The sequence below is a fragment of the Schistocerca nitens genome, chromosome 4, assembly GCF_023898315.1.
Source record: "Schistocerca nitens isolate TAMUIC-IGC-003100 chromosome 4, iqSchNite1.1, whole genome shotgun sequence".
Classification (NCBI taxonomy): Eukaryota; Metazoa; Arthropoda; class Insecta; order Orthoptera; family Acrididae; genus Schistocerca; species Schistocerca nitens.
The window spans coordinates 720,090,225-720,108,186 of record NC_064617.1 but is presented as its reverse complement, the minus strand read 5'-3'; the positions used below and the strand labels follow the sequence as shown (position 1 = coordinate 720,108,186).

The window sequence follows — 17,962 nt, the reverse complement described above, 5'->3', positions numbered from 1 at the left end:
AGTGAATTTTTATTTAGTTACTGAACCACTCCTCACTAGAGGTCAATCCTTTTATACTGACACTAGCAGCAGATGACTTAGCAAAATCTTTAATTTTTTAAAAAATTATTTAAAGTGTGTAACCTCAGGCAGTCATATTTAATGGTTAACCCATTTCAGTTCGCAGTCTTCAATACACATGAACTGCTGGGTTTGCTGTTTCAAGATCATCGATGGTGGGGATGATGACAGAATGCTCAAAGTTGTCGCTGCATCCTTATTTCACTCCACTTTCCACAGTGTCAGTAACCCGCTTCTTTTTTGCTAGAATCAAAAACACGTGTACTTATCTGAAGCCATTTTTACATTTGATTTACTTACTGTAGTGAATTATGCATTGTTGTGAATAGTTGAATGACAAAATAAATTGCCAAGTATTAGATGATGCTAACTTCAAATTATTGTGTTTCATTTGTACCTGTACTCTGCAAACCAATGTTGAAATACATAGCAGAGGGTGTATCCCATTATACCAGTTATTTTGGCTTTTTCTCATCCCGATCACATATGGAGAATGGGAACAATAGTGGTTCAAAGGTCTCTGTGTGTGCTGTAATTAATCTAATATTGTCTTCAGGATCCATGTGGAGGAGGAAGGGGGGGGGGTTGTAGGCTCAGAGTCATCGTTTAAGACGGTCCTTAAAACATTGTAAGTAGGCTTTTTCAGGATAGGTTGTCCATATGCAAGAGTCTGCCAGTTTAGTCCTTTCTACATCTCTGTGACTGCCGTAAGTCAGACAAACCAGTGACCATTTGTACTGCCTTCTCTGTATCCATTCAATATCCCCTGTTAGTCCTATTTGCTACAGTTCCCACACACTTGAGCAGCATTCTACAACCAGTTGCATGAGTGATTTGTAAGCAGTCTCCTTTGTAGACTGATCGCAGTTTCCCAGTATTCTACCAATAAATCTAAGTCTACCAACTGCTTTACCCACAACTAACGCTCTGTGATCATTTCATTTCATATCTCTACAAAGTGTCACACCCAGGTATTCATAAGAGTTGACTGATACAAAGTGTGATTCATAGATATTGTAGTCATTGGGCATTGTTTCTTTGTTATATGAAGTGCGCAATACATTTCTGAACATTTAAAGCAAATTGCCAATCTTGGCACCACTTTGAAATCGTATGTATGAAGATCTGACTGAATATTTGTACACCTTTTTACAGAGAGTACTCCATTATAGATAACTGCATCATTTGTGAAAAGTCTGAAGTTATTGTTAATATTGTCCATGAGGGCATTAACATACAACATGAATAGCAAGGCTCGCAACACACTTAAACTAGAGCACATCTGAAAGTTACATCTACATCTTTCGATGACTCTCCATCCCAGGTAACATGCTGCAGCTTCCCCACCAAATAATCCTCAATCCAGTCACTAATTTTGCTTGATATAGCACACTGTTGTATTTTTGATAATAAGTGCAGATGTGGCACTGAGTTACATGCTTTTTGGGACTCAAGAAATACTGTATCTTCCTGACTGCCTTGATCCAAAGCTTTCAGTTTCTCGTGTGAGAAAAGTGCAATTTTGATTTCACATGATCTATGTTTTCGGAATCCTTATGCTGGTGGCATAAATAAGGTCATTCTTTTAAAGAAACCTCATTACGTTTGACCTCGAATATTTTTTAAGATTCTACAACAAATTGATGCCAACAATATTGGACAGTAGTTTTGTGGACCGCTTGTGCTACCCTTCTTGTAGACAGGTGTGACCTGTGCTTTCTTCCAACTACTGAGCACAGTTCTGTGATAGATTGTAGTTAATGGAGGAGCTAATTCAGCAGCAAATTGGGTATAGAATCTGATAGGGATTCCATCAGAACCTGGGACTTTCTTCAATTTTAACCCCAGCACTGACCCTAATACTTACTTCACTCTTGTTCTCAGTGTCAAGATGATTAAATTGGGACAATTCTCCTAGATTTCTTCTTTGTACAGAGACATTTAAACTCAGATTTAAGCATTTCTGGTTTTGCTTTTGCTTTGCTACACTCAGATTCAGTTCAGTTCTTGTCTCATACACAAATGACTGGACTGTAGCTTCGGTGCCCCTAACAGCGTTAACATATGACCAGAATTTCTTTGGGTTTTATGAAAGAGCATTCAACAATATTCTGCTACAGTAGTCATTGACAGCTTCGTGCTTTGCTCTCTTGACAGCCAAATGTGTTTTATTCAACATCTCTATTCTTTTACACCTATTCTGCACCAGTCTCTGTTTCTTTAGAATGCCATGGAGGAGCACTCCTGTTATGAACCATTCTACTGGATACATATTTGTCCAATGCATGATCAACTATTCTTTTAAGTTTTAGCCATAGTTCCTCTACATGATCCTGTCCTGAGCGACAAGTTTAAAGTTCCTCATTGAGATATGACACTAGTGCCTCTTTATGTAGTATGCTGAAAATATATATCTTTCTTCTTGTTTTAATTGCCCTTTGTACTTTGCTGATCATAGTTGCCGTTTCATCTAATATATTTCCATCATAAGTGCGGTCCGAACTGTCTGTAGTTTTCAGAGAAGGGATTCAGTAATGTTTCAGTATTTATTAAACGGTAATTATCCCAGTTGATTGTTGGACTATTAAGGTCACCTCCAATGATGACAGTATGATTGTGGTTGAACTCTGATGTTTTCTCAAAAGTTTTTGATTACATCAAAAGGCAAGTCTGGTGGTCATTAGAAGAATCCAATTACAATTGTATGCCCATCCCTGATACTAATTCTTGCCCAGTCTTCTGTTTCTATCTCAATGGATGTGAATATCTTGTTTACTATGAAAAATGTACCACCTCTATTAGCACACCCTTTTGATATATACTTCATTTTTCCTCAAAAATCTCACTGTTCTCAACTTCAGGCTTTAACCAGCTTTCTGTACCTAGTGTTATGTAAGTATCACTGCTTTTTAGAACCACTTCAGACTCTGGCATTTTGTTGGAGTACTCTGGCAATTAACCACTAGAATTTTAATACTCTCACTTTTGGTGTACATTTCTTTGAATCTTACACTGATAGTTCTGGGACTCCTACAATGATAGTCATCTGGACTGATGGAGAGTTGCCCAGTCTAAAAGACCTTTGTGTGCAGGCCACACACAGCCACCTACTAGGGTAGCAGCCTTACAGCATACCGGGCAGATTTAGGGGAACCCTACAATCTCAGACCTATGGTACAAATCTAGGAAGTCAGAGCTGAGCTTGTCACAGAAGCTCAGCAGTCTCTTGTTCAAGCTTTTCATTTGACTCTGACCCTGTCTGTTCTGGGGACAGTGCTGCAGATTGTGAGCATCATTGGAACTTTGTGACCAATACTGATATTCAGCCTTTTTTGCCAGTTGCTGGAATAATTCAGGTGTTAACTAAGAGCCCAGTTGACAGGCATCATTTTTCCCTATGTGCACTGTAGTCTGCAGTTGGTTACGCCCTGTTCCCTCAGTGGCAGCCAAAATAGCCTCTTCAGCATTTGAGTGAGTCTCCCAGGCATACACATGGAGTGCGTGCAGTGTTCCTTCCCATTCATTGCTGCCACTTTCCGAAGAAGTACCATTGTTTGCTGTATATTTGAACTGCCAATAGACCCATACCATTTTATGTTCGCCTCCCCTTTTCACGGGACACAGCATGTTTACAAACAGATGAAATGAGTCTCACTGGCTCTGTTTTGCTTTCAGTGGAAGAAAGCACCTCAAACTTGTTGGTTAGGGGGATGGATGTAACAGCCAGAGTTTTCCATCATCTCTGTCTCCCATATAAAGGATGTCTTATCACTGACACATCACTCATAGTCAGGTGGACAAATAGTGATAGATCCCATATTTCCTGCAGAGGAGACAGTATCCACAGCAGAGAATAGTACTTGAAGCACCTTTGATACGTGACTCTCAGTAGCTCTCCTAACACACCCATTTGCAGCAATTTCCAGTTGCTTGACGGTAGTGTGGGTGATTTTCAGCCAGCATACACAGTGGGGCTGCATTGTGCCTGCTGCAGTATTTCACAGAATAGTTAACCCACAAATAACATTAAACTGAGCTTGCTGGTTGTTTCTTACTTTGTGGGTCTGATATATTATAAGTATGAACTGTAGCTTTTTAGGAATGAAGCGATTTACAGCTATTAATCCTCAGTTAATGACCAGCATCAAAACCGATATAGGGATTAGTGAACACAGGGTTGTCATAGCGAGATTGAATATTGTAATCCCCAAATCCTCGAAAAATAAGCAAAAAATATACCTATTCAAAAAAGTAGATAAAAAATCACTTGACTCCTTCCTGAGAGACAATCTCCACTCATTTCAAATTAATAATATAAGTGTAGACCAGATGGGGTTTAAATTCAAAGAAATAGTATTGGCAGCAATTGAGAGGTTTATACCAAATAAACTAACAAACGCCGGAACTGATCCTCCTTGGTACACAAAATGGGTTAGAACACTGTTGCAGAAACAACGAAACAGACGTGCTAAATTTAAACAGACGCAAAATCCCCAAGATTGGCGATCGTTTACAGAAGCTCGAAATTTAGCGCGGAGTTCAATGCAAGACGCCTTTAACAGTTTCCACAACGAAACTTTGTCTCGAAACCTAGCAGAAAATCCAGAGAGATTCTGGTTGTATGTGAAGTATGTTAATGGCAAGAACATCATCTTCTCTGCGCGATAACAATGGAGATACTATCGAAGACAGTGCTGCCAAAGCAGATTTACTAAACACAGCCTTCCAAAATGCTTTCACAAAGGAAGATGAAGTAAATATTCCAGAATTCGAATCAAGAACAGTTGCCAACATGAGTAACGTAGAAGTAAATATCCTCGGAGTAGTGAAGCAACTCAAATCACTTAATAAAAGCAAGTCTTCTGGTCCAGACTGTATACCAGTTAGGTTCCTTTCGGAGTATACTGGTGCATTAGCTACATACTTAACAATCATATACAGCTCTTCACTCGACGAAAGATTGGTACCCAGAGACTGGAAAGTTGCACAGGGCACACAAATATTCAAGAAAGGTAGTATGAGTAATCCACCAAATTACAGGCCCATATCGTTAATTTCGATATACAGCAGGATTTTAGAACATATATTGTGTTCGAACATTATGAATTACATCGAAGGAAACGGTCTATTGACACACAGTCAACATGGGTTTAGAAAACGTCATTCTTGTGAAACACAACTAGCTTTTTATTCACATGAAGTGTTGAGTGCTATTGACAAGGGATTTCAGATTGATTCCATATTCCTGGATTTCTGGAAGGCTTTTGACACTGTACCACACAAGCGGCTCGTAGTAAAATTGCGTGCTTATGGAATATCATTTCAGTTATGTGAGTGGATTTGCGATTTCCTGTTAGAGAGGTCACAGTTCGTAGTAATTGACGGAAAGTCATCGAGTAAAACAGAAGTGATTTCAGGCGTTCCCCAAGGTAGTGTTATAGGCTCTTTACTGTTCCTTATCCATATAAACAATTTGGGAAACAATCTGAGCAGCCGTCTTCGGTTGTTTGCAGATGATGCTGTCGTTTATCGACTAATGATGTCATCAAAAGACCAAAACAAACTGCAAAACGATTTAGAAAAGATATCTGAATGGTGTGAAGAGTGGCAGTTGACCTTAAATAATGAAAAGTGTGAGGTCATCTACATGCGTACTAAAAGGAACTCGTTAAACTTCGGTTACACGATAAATCAGACTAATCTAAAAGCCATAAATTCAAGTAAATACCTAGGTATTACAATTACGAACAACTTAAATTGGAAAGAACACATAGAAAATGTTGTTGGGAAGGCTAACCAAAGGCTGCGTTTTATTGGCAGGACACTTAGAAAATGTAACAGACCTACTAAGGAGACTGCCTACACTATGCTTGTTCATCCTCCTTTAGAATACTGCTACGCGGTGTGGGATCCTTACCAGGTAGGACTGATGGATTACATCGAAAAAGTTCAAAGAAAGACGGCACGTTTTGTATTATTGTGAAATATGGGAGAGAGTGTCACAGAAATGATACAGGATTTGGGCTGGAAATCATTAGAAGAAAGGCGTTTTTCGTTGCGGCAGAATCTTCTTACGAAATTCCAATCACCAACTTTCTCCTGCGAATGCGAAAATATTTTGTTGACGCTGACCTACATAGGGCAGAAAGATCACCACAATAAAATAAGGGAAATCATAGCTCCTACGGAAAGATAGAAAATGAGATCTGTTATGGTGACAGAAAAATGTAGATCAAATTTTACAGTTTCTCTGAAATTTTTTTCAGGGTATATTCACTAACAAATTTGAAAGTGGTGTTAACTTAGGATTAATGCAGACAATACAAGCGCCTGTTAAAATACAAAACTAATGTGAGCCAGTATGTTGGTAATTTACAGTATCTGTAACTAAAAAATCCTGATTTACTACAAAATAGGTTATGAACAACACTCATAACTTAATGAACTATCCAAAATTTTTCAAAAATATATGTTTATTCAACAGTATACACTGAAATTCCGTGTGAATGATTCTTTGAACTAGAATACTGCTACTGGACTTGTACATTAGACTCAAATGTTGATTATAGCTGATGCTATAGCACAAAGTATGTTTCTCGTGACATAGTTTATGAAAATACTCCATATATCGTAACATGCTCACAGGTCGTGATACTATCAACATGAAAACAAATTTAAATTTTTTGTCACATTTTTGTGGCTAAGTTTTTAAAGTGATTTTTATCTGAAACATGTGATTTAACTTGGCATACAGAGAGAGAACCAAAAATCAGCTTATGTACATGAACAATTATGTGAATTGTACAGTTTTTTCACTTTGGTCATTTTATGTTGCCTTTTACACTAGCATGTTAAAGATGAGTGCTGCAGCATTAGTATGCCGCACAAAATCAATGAAAAATGTGGAGCAACAGCAATGCAAGTCTTCCACTTGGGAGTGGCTAATTAGTCAACAGTTGTGGAGGATCTGTCATGACAATTGCTTAAGTTTATCAGGTGTACCAAAACAAATGATTTCTTTGATTTATTGAGGCTCTTTTCAAGGGACGGGTTTTCTATTTCCATTTATTTAGAAATTAGATTTATGGACGTTTGTATTAGCAACAGTGATTTTTTTTTTTTTTTTTTTTTTACACACACACACACACACACACACACACACACACACACACAGAGTTTCAAATATCGCGTCCCTCCTATGTCAGCATCACAAACATGCAGAAAACAGCATTTTGACTTACATACATCAGTGAGTTCCTTTTTTGTCTTCTTTGTTATGGGGAAATCTTGAATGTGTTGCAGTGATAGTCTAGGATAAAAAGCAAGATCCGTTATCAGGTTAAAAGTTTACTTTGTAGTGCCACAACAGTGAATGTAATACATTTTGTGAGTATGGGACTGTTTTGGCACGTACTATCTAATTCTAGAATAACAAATATGTCATATTAGCACTTTTGACACTCCATTGAATGCTCTCAGTTCACTGTTCAAATATGGATGATCTACATACATTGATTGGATGTGCCAACAATTTTTTGTGTGCAATTTAAACTTTCATTATTAAGTCATTTCAAGTGCAAGTGTTGCCCAGAATGTTCTAGCTGTTCATTTATGTGCACAGTACATTACAGACAGGTATTTAGGACAACTTAAATAGCTACAAAGTACACCAATATATTCAGAAGTCTAAATGGTTCCAATTCTACTGGAATCTCACGTGGTCTAGTGAACAATTTTAGTCTTAAAGTTGTGATGAAATACACACCTCAAATGATAATGGCTACATTGTTATTGTGATAATGTCTAATAAAAGTACTTGCAATCAGGATGAAATTATCAAAGTGAAAATGCAGTGAAACTTCATCACTATGATTCTCATCGTAGAATATAAATGTAGGTTTTATAATAGCAAAATGTCAAGATCATTCTCAAATACATTTCCTGTTATGTAGTTGTAATAGAGAGTAGGCTATGAAAGTTAATGAAACATTTCAGGAAATAAAAATCAAATAACAAGAAATATAAAAGATTGCCTTCCGTTCCATGAGAGCATACAGTTGTGATTTTTCTGTTATCAACTTCCAGTGTGGTGGAAGCTTTGGTGTTAAATGCTTTTTCAAAATGCTGTTACAGTACTGTTGAGTAGTACAAAATTGTCATACACTGACAACATTGCAAACTGTTGGTACATGTTGACTTATCCTACCACGGAATCACTGTCAACAGAATTTATAATGAAGGTTTCTTGACTCAAGCCTGAATATTACTGTGTTGTACAGCAACAGTAAAGCCAGATTTGAAAACCATAATTGCAAACCAATGTCTCTTACAAACCGCAAACAAGTATCCCACAAGTACAATAGTTAGGATTCTTAGACCGATGAAAGGTCAGTGTCATAAATGTTCCAAATGTAATCTGACAATGGGGAGGGGGAGAAAGCTGTTGAAACATGATAATGATGAAAAATATTTGTACGGAAGAGAACTGGCTCAAAAGAAGCCCAGTGTTTATTATGTACAACTCAATTGTTGTGGCTGTGTAATTTGATCTAAAAGTTGTGGTTCTCTCGAAATGGATCCTGTGCTTAAATATTACACCAAATTAAAATTGCTGGCTTATAATTTGACTTTACACAATCTGAGAATTGAAGATTTTACTTGTTAGTCATGGAATGAGACAGATAATAATAATAATAATAATAATAATAATAATAATAATAATAATAATAATAAAAAGTGTGAATTAAAATTGCCACATGTGTCTACGCTACGTCACGGTGTGTCAAATAAGTGATGATGGTGTTAGCTGTACATGGTGGTCAGCTGCATGAGAATGACCTAAAATTGCAGTCCGTTCATCAGATATTTTTGAAACAGGTCACATAGAAATGAAGTGTGACTTTGTTGACTCAAAGATAAAGTATGTGCTAGTACATCTTCTTGAAGGTTGGGCACACGAAAAACTGTGGGGGAATCTTTATCCTTTCGTTGTCTACAGTATGTCGTAAGACTACTCTTCTCATGTTTAAGTATCTAGGAGGACAGCTCCCAAAACTTCAATGCACGACTTTTACGTAATACACTGTGAAAGAAATTAAACTGTTTCTTAAGACAGAATTTAATGGTGACAGTACTGAAGTACCCTCAAAAAGAAAGGAGCAACAGTCTGGATGTATGTCTATTTCTATGGCATATGTGAAAACATTCAGATTGCTGCATAAAAATTGAAGGATCTGCTCACAATGTGTCAGAAACAAATGACTTATAGGCACATCATGAACGTTGACGCAGTCTGTTGAATACTGAATCTGTGTGTGTCACATTGCCTGGACACTCAAAAGGACCCTGAAGTACTTCAAAAAGGACCTTTACACAGAATAAAAGAATTATGTGAGGTTTTTTAAGTTGGTTTGTTGGCTGCATGTTGTTGGTAATGTATCTTCATTTGTTGCTTTGTAACAGACATTTTGAAGCTATAGAATTGGAGTGATACCCACTTTATCAACTTTGCCTTATATAAATGGTGCTTCTAATGCCAGAACAAAGAATGTGCAATACCTGTAAACTAGTGTGTGACAGCTATAAATCTCATATCATAAAATTTCAAGTTCTGATGTCAATAAATCAAATGCAAAAAGATTCCTCACACTCCCACCATCGATTTTTAAAGATCTGCAAATCATTCAGGGGCCTCTATCTCAAAACTAATAAACTGCACTTTCATTGTTTCAGGAAAAACTGGGACAAGCTCCCCTGCAGATCTAGGGATTCAAATAGGCCTGAGGTATTCCTGCCTGTCGTACGAGGCGACTAAAAGGAGTTTCACACGTTTGCCCTTTGTGTGATGGTCTCCTCTAGGGTTTGACCTCCATTCGTCAAAACTTTCCCGAAGAGCGAGCCAATAGGGGAAGGGCGTCTTAAAAGGTGCATCGTGTCCATCGTGCATTGAGATCTTCAGCCCACTTTCTTGTCGCCGCATTGCAGTCCTGCCCATTCTCCATCTCTTGGGCGAGGGCACCTTTCTGGGTGCGTTTTCCACCATGCAGTATGCAGTGTCGATTTCTGTGTTGACGATGACCATGGACTTCTTTGCACCTGATATCCAGCATGGTAGCCAGTCTGTTGTGGTGGGGCCGCCATGTACCCTGTTGGTTGTAGCCCTCTGACCACACAGGGATCGCTCAGCTGTTGCCTGTGCCGTTAACTCCCCACGTATGCCAAGGGGTACATGCCCTTCCCCCTGGGGCATGGGGACTCCCAGCAATGGCCATCCTGCCAGGTGGCCAGGTGGCGCCCGTGGGGAGGGCCCCTGGTCGGAGTGGGTGGCATCAGGGTGGATGACATTCGATGAAGCATGGTCCATCATCTCTTGCTGGTGGTGAAACACCAGCAGTCTCTAAGCAATCACGAGCTCAATTCATTGCACAGAAGTATGTATGGCCCCAAATCGTTCCCCTCCCTAGCCACACCGTGGGAGGAATGTCAGGCTAAGGATGGCAGCGGATCTTATTCGCCCTGGTACCTTATATGTTCGAGAGCTGATGGGGAATCTTTCATGATGATGAAGCCTCAATTTTTTTGTTGAGCACTTACGGCAAGAGTTCTGGGAGGTGGAGGGCTTGTCCAGACTGAGATCTGGGTCAGTCTTGATCAAATCAGCATCCTCTGCCCAGTCACGGGAGTTACTTGCTTGTGACAAGCTGGGGGATGTTGTGTAACCATCACGCCCCATAAGAGCTTAAATATGATCCAGGGTATCATATTTCACAGAGATCTTCTTTTGCAGTCTGACAATGAGCTGTGCATAAATTTAGAGTGGCGAGGTGTACATTTCACCCGGCGTGTCCACCAGGGTCCGAAGGATAATCAGGTTGCCACCGGTGCCTTCCTCTTGGCCTTTGACAGTGACACATTGCCTGAGAAGGTCAAGGTGATGTAAAGCCCTACATCCCTCCCCCAATGCATAGCTTTAAGTGCTGGAAGTTCGGCCATATGTCTTCCCACTGTACTTCCAGCATCACATGCCGAGATTGTGAACGCCCATCACATCCCAATACTCCCTGTGCCCCGCCTTCCATCTGTGTCAACTGCGGAGAGCACCATTCACCTTGCTCGCCTGACTGCAGGATTGTCCAGAAAGAAAGGCATATCATGGAGTACAAGACCCTGGACAGACTGACCTACACTGAGGCTAAGAGAGAATTTGAATGCTTGCATCCTGTGTGTATGACATCGTCTTATGCTGCCACCCCAGGTCACCTCTCAGAGCCAGAAGACTACACCTGCCCCATTGATGGTGGGGGGGGGGGGGGGCATTTCCCTCCCTGTTTCTCCTGCACCACCTTTTTCAGAAGCAACACTCCTCAACCGTGGGGGACGTCTGTCCCCACTTCTAAGCCGGAGAAGCGTAAGCAGGAAGGGGTCCCTTGGGTCTCTCACTTCCCAGGTTTCTTCTAGTAGGAAAGACAACATCTGCCAGTGGCTGAAGAGCCCAAAAGCAGCTGGTTGTAGGGCTTAACGCTCATCCTCAGTCCCGGAGACTTAGCCAGTGAAGACCTCCTAGCCAGGTAAACCCAAGGAGCAGCGAGAGAAATCCAAAAAGAAAACCCCTAAGACCAAAGAAATTGCAGTGGCACCCACACCACCACCTACAAGCTCTGCGGCTGAGGATGGGATGGAGATTTTGGCGTCCGCTGAGGACCTAGATCTCGCCAGACACGCAGACACAATGGATATAGACTGCTCCGGCAGTAAATCGGTGGCAGCAGGTGACTGAGGTGCAAACTGCCTCACTGAATGTTCCATGCCTTCCCAGTCTCACAATGTCATCCTCCAGTGGAATTGCAGCGGTTTTTTCCACCGCCTGGCTGAGCTATGGCAACTGTTAAGCTTTACACCTGCTATCTGCATTGCCCTCCAGAAAACCTGGTTCCCAGCATTGTGGACCCCTGCTGTCTGCGGCTATTAGGGGTATTACAGGAACCATAGCGACTATAATAAAGTGTCAGATGGTGTTTGCATTTATGTCCTAAACTCTGTTTGTAGTGAACATGTGCCCCCTCAAACCCCTCTTGAAGCTGTGGCTGTCAGAATAAGGACGGCGCAGGAAATAACTGTCTGCGATGTATATCTTCCTCCAGATGGTGCACTACCCCTGAATGTATTGGCTGCACTAATTGATCGACTCCCTAAACCTTTCCTACTTCGGGAGGTTTTAATGCCCATAACCCCTTGTGGGGTGGTACCGTCCTTACTGGCCGAGGCAGAGATGTCGAAACTTTACTGTCGCAATTCGACCTCTGCCTCTTAAATACTGGGGCTGCCACACATTTCAGTATGGCTCATGGTAGTTACTTGGCCATTGATTTATCAATTTGCAGCCTAGGACTTCTCCCATCTATCCACCGGAGAGCGCATGACGACCTGTGTGGTAGTGACCACTTCCCCATCTTCCTGTCACTGCCCCAGCATCAGGCACTCAGTCGCCTGCCCAGATGGGCTTTGAACAAGGCGGACTGGGGAACTTTCACCTCTGCTGTCACCACTGAATGTCCCCCACATGGTAACATCAATGAGATGGTTGAGCAGGTGACTAGCACAATTGTTTCTGCAGCAGAAAACGCGATCCCTCGCTCGTCTGGTGGTCGCCGGAAGTCACTGAAGCAATTGAGGAGTGTCGGCGAGTTCTACAGTGGCATAAGTGGCACCCTTCCCTGGAGCACCTCATAGCCTTTAAATGGCTCTGTGCATGTGTTCACTACCTTATCAAACAACGGAAGGAGGAGTGTTGGGAGAAAGACGTCTCCACTGTTGGGTGCCACATGTCACCTTCCCAAGTCTGGGCAAAGATCAAACGTCTTTTCAGGTATCAGGCCCCAACAGCTGTCCCTGGTGTTAACATAAATGGCGAGTTATGTACTGACGCAAACGCGTTTGCTGAGCACTTTGCTTGAGCCTCTGCGTTGGAGAATCCCCCCCCCCCCCCCTCTCCCCAGCCTTTTGCACACTCAAATGGAGGCTGGAAGGGAACGTCCTGTCATTCACTACATGCTGTGGTGAATCCTATAACGCCCCATTTACAGAGCGGGAGTCCCTCAGTGCCCTTACATATTGCCCTGACACAGTTCCTGGGCCTGATCGCATCCACAGCCAGATGATTAAACATCTCTCATCTGACTAAAAGTGACATCTTCTCGTCATCTTCAACCGGATCTGGTGCGATGGCATCTTTCTATCGCAATGGCGGAAGAGCACCATCGTTCTGGTGCTTAAACCCAGTAAAAATCCGCTTGATGTGGATAGATATCGGCCCATCAGCCTCACCAAAAATCTTTGTAAGCTGCTGGAACGTATGGTATGTCGGCGGTTTGGTTGGGTCCTGGAGTCATGTGGCTTGCTGGCTCCATGTCAGGGCAGCTTCTGCCAGTGTCGCTCTACCATTGATAATCTTGTGTCCATCGAGTCTGCCATCCGAACAGAATTTTCCAGATGGCAACACCTGATTGCCGTCTTTTTTGACTTGCATAAAGCATGCGATACGAGTTGGCAACATCATATCCTTGCGACATGGTATGAGTGGGGTCTCTGGGGACCAGTCCCAATGTATTGAGTGTCTCTCTGTTTTTAGTGATCATTAAAGGTCTAGCAGCAGCTGTCAGGCCTTCCGTCTCACCTTCTCTGTATACAGACGACTTCTGCATTTCGTACTGCTGCTTCAGTGTTGTTGTTGCTGAGTGACACCTCCAGGGAGCCATCCACAAGGCGCAGTCATGGGCTCTAGCCCACGGCTTCCAGTTTTCAGCCGCAAAGTCATGTGTCATGCACTTCTGTCGGCGTCGTACTGTTCATCCAGAACCTGCAGTTTACCTTAATAACGATCCACTCACTGTACTTGAGACATATCAATTCCTAGGAGTAGTTTTCAACGCTCGGTTGACTTGGCTCCCTCATCTTTTGTCAGCTTAAGCAGAAGTGCTGGCAGCACCTCAATGCCCTCCGTTGCCTGAGCAACGCCAATTGGGGTGCGGATCGCTGTACATTGCTGCAGCTCTACAGAGCTCTTGTCCAATCCTGAATTGACAATGGGGGTGTGGTTTATGGTTCGGCAGCGTCTCCAGCATTGCATTTACTCGATCCTGTGCACCACTGTGGGGTTTGATTAGCGACAGGAGCTTGTAGGAGAGTCCGATGACCAGTGTACTGGTGGAGGCTGGTGTGCCTCCACTGCAGATCATAAGTGCACAACTGCTCGCCAGTTACGCGGCACACATTCATTGTTCCCCTGAGCATCCGAATTGCAGTCTCCTTTTCCCGCCTGCGTCAGTCAATCTCCTGCATCGGCGGCCCAGATCAGGACCAAAGATTGTGGTTCGTGTGCTGTCCCTTCTCTCCGAACTGGAGTCCTTCCCTTTACCACCTTTACTTGCGGTCTGTTCACGTATGCCTCCATGGTGTATGCCTTGGCCGCAGCTTCGTCAGGACCTTCTGCATGGCCCTAAGGACTTTGTTAATCCCGCCGCTCTCTGCTGTCACTTTCTCTAGATTCTTGACGTGTTCCGGGCCTCTGAAGCGGTTTACACCGATGGCTCAATGGCTGATGGTCACATAGGCTTCGCATATGTTCATGGAGGCCATATTGAGCAGCACTCCTTGCCAGTTGGCTGCAGTGTTTTCACTGCAGAGCTGGCGGCCATATCTCGTGCTCTTGAGGACATCCGCTCACGCCCTGTGTACTGACTCATTGAGCAGCGTACAAGCTATCGACCAGTGCTACCTGGCCACCCTCTGGTAGCATCCATTCAGGAGTCCAGCTATCCCCTGTAACAGTCCCGCCATTCTGTGGTGTTTGTGTGGACTCCAGGACACGTTGGAATCCCCGGCAACGAACTTGCTGACAGTCTGGCCAAACAGGTGATGCGGAAATCGCTTCTGGAGGCATCTCAGAAACTGACGTGCGTTCTGTCTTGCACCACAGGGTTTTCCAGCTTTGGGAGACGGAATGTCATAACAGCACGCACAACAAACTGCATGTCGTTAAGGAGACCTTGAATGTGTGGAAGCCTTCCATGCAGGCCTCTCAGAGGGAATCAGTTGTCCTCTGCCAACTCCGCATTGGTCATACGTGGATAATGCATGGTTACCTACTCCGTCACGAGGACCCACCTCAGTGTCGCTGTGGCTCCCAAATGATAGTCGTCCACCTCTTGCTGAACTGCCCACTTTTAGCTGCTTTGTGGCAGACTTTTAACTTTCCCAGAATGCTTCCTTCGGCGTTGAGTGACAATGCCTCCACAGCAGCTTTAGTTTTAAATTTTATCTATGAGAGTCTGTTTTATACTTCTATGTAGGTTTTAGCACTTGTCCTTTGTCCCTCTGTGTCCTCCACCCTAGTGCTTTTAGGGTGGAGGTTTCAATGTGTTGCAGAGTTGCTGGCTTTCCCCTTTTTATTCTCGTGGTTGACCAGCCGCTGTAATTTGCTTTCATCTCTTCTGTTTCTAGCATCTCTCTATTGTTTTCTTCTCCTCTTTTGTTCCTTTTAGTGTTTGTTGCCTTCCCTTCGTTGTTGTGGCTTTTCCTTTCTTTCTGTTTTGTGTTATATGTTTTGTTCGTTTTATTCTCACACTTGTGGCATTGTTTTATTAGGAACAAGGGACCGATGACCTCGTAGTTTGGTCCCTTCTCCCGCCTGTAAACAAACCAACCAACCAACTGGGACAAGTCACAGAATTCAAAACTCATGCTCAGTGTTAAATGGCAGTAAAGTTTGCTAAAGCACTTTGTAACTAAACACGTGCCTACTTAAGGTTTCCTGATCAATTTCTTTTTGGTATATTTTCATGTATTGTGAAGTGAACAGTAAACAAGTTTTTTTGAAGTTGTATGTTTGGTTGATGAAAAGTCAAATTAAAAAATATCTGTAGGATTTCTCCAATAAATGTCACATAAAAACTAACCAAGATCCCTTTTAAGGTCTGGGTGCAGTTTTGGCAAGTTAACTCCAGAAGTGTAAAGGTATTAGTGGTCAGTAAATGCCCTTTAGAAAACATTTGGAATTTCATTTCTGAAGGATTGATAAATAGGAAAATGAAAGAGGTGAAACGGTGGTTTGTTTTATTTTCCATTTGCGATTTCTATCAATCAGTAATTTGGAGGGTTTCTAAGTTGTTCTCTTATTTGATGATAAGTTTTCCTGTAATCTTAAGAGTGACTTATCGTCATTTTTATGCATAATGGCTAGAGTGACGAGTGATTTACATTTGTAAGATATAGAGGAAAAGAAAACATCAGCCTTCAGTTAAAAAACAAAGCAGGATGCATTTTGAGCACTGGATGTCTATCTTTTAAGCCCGTAGCCCATTATTTTGCCATTATTTGTACCTGATAAAAGCAGTAAATAAATTTTGATAGTTACTTATTTTACTCACATTTGTTTCATGATCAGATTAAAATAAAATTATATGACAGGATGAACAAGAAACTGTTGTTTGCATATGATGTCAAAATATGTAAGCATCTGAAGATGTGCTGCAAGTGCTCAAAATGCATTAGACTTGAATTAAAAACCATATTTTTGACTGAAAGCTGCTTTTTTATGAATTGTAATTAATTCTGTTTTACATTTTATCTGTTATTAAATTTGTAGCTTTAAGTACTCTCATTTATAATCTTTGTTGATATCAAACCAACTGACTTAAGTTTTTACTAAGTGCCTTGAAGTCAGTTCACATGCAGAAATTGTGATTTAGATTTTGAGTGTCTTAATGAATGTGAATGCCAGAATAATTTCCTCAAAAAGGCGAAAGATGATGTTGCCTCTCATTGTTCAGTTCAGTTAGTATTCTACCTTTTTTTTTGGGTGGGGGTGGGAGTGGGGAGGGGTGGGGGAGTGTGTAAGGCTTTTACTTGTTGCACAACTTTTTATGTAACTCGTTGCTATAAAATTGCCTGTCATTTTGATAAGTGTATCCACTTGATCAGTTAATATAACTGGATTTATGTCTCTTCAAATTCCATTAATCTGTTTGTTTATTGGTGTGTGAAATTATCTAAAAATCCTTTCAAAATCTGTTTCAGATCAGAACTGAGAAAAGAAGCCTGCATTTTACTATGTATATTTTGTGCAGATTGTGTCTGTGCGAGATATAAATTCATTTTGAAGCAAGAAATTGTTACACAGTTGACATTCTCACATTGTAATGAACAGAGTTTATAATATATTTTGATGTTAATATTCAGTAAAAAAATTTTAGTTAAAGTGGAGCCTTTTTTCACAACAGAAGTTTGAATTATTTCCATCTGAAATAACTGTAAGAAGCGCAACATTTTACGTTGCATAGGACTCTGATAAAACTAAACAGTCATCAAAACGTAAGTTAAGGAATTTCTGATATAAAAGTGGCTGTGTGCAGCACAACAGTGCAATGAGTTCTAGCAGTAGGACAGAAATGTTATGTAAAAAATATATGCTTATTAAAAACTTATTGCCAGTTTGTTGGCTACATTTTTAATGTTTTGTGTGTGTTACATGTGTGAGAAGTTTATAAAGTAATTTTGAAGCCAGAGAGTTGTATAGTTTAGGCTTCCACATTGTACTGAATTATATTTTTAATGTAAATATTAAGGAATAAATTTTTAATTAAACTGTAGAATTTTTTTGTCCCAGAAGTACATCCTATTCCCATTTGAAATAAGTTTCAATAGTGCAGCATTTGACATGGCAAAGGCCTCTCGAAACTGTGCAATTTTCAACAAATAAGTTACTGAATATCTTGTGCGAAAGTGGGTTGGTGCAACACATTGATGTGTTCCATAATCAAAAAGCATGCGCGCGCTCACACACACACACACACACACACACACACACACACACACACACGTACTTTTCAACAGTACATTGAAACTG

General features: G+C 41.3%; 1 protein-coding gene across 5 annotated transcripts in view; it reads left to right on the top strand.

The window, feature by feature from the left end:
- Positions 1–17,700, top strand: part of LOC126252937 (RISC-loading complex subunit tarbp2-like) — a 108,347-nt gene extending 90,647 nt beyond the window's left edge. For 2 of the 5 annotated variants that reach the window (XM_049953935.1, XM_049953934.1), the window contains exon 7: positions 160–376. In XM_049953935.1, coding sequence (XP_049809892.1) covers positions 160–182 — 23 coding nt within the window. In that variant the 3' untranslated portion in view covers positions 183–376. Of the gene's footprint in view, positions 1–159; positions 377–17,133 lie in introns of those variants that run through there. The other 3 variants (XM_049953933.1, XM_049953932.1, XM_049953936.1) reach the window with 2 other exon arrangements.
- Positions 17,701–17,962: the final 262 nt, after the last annotated feature.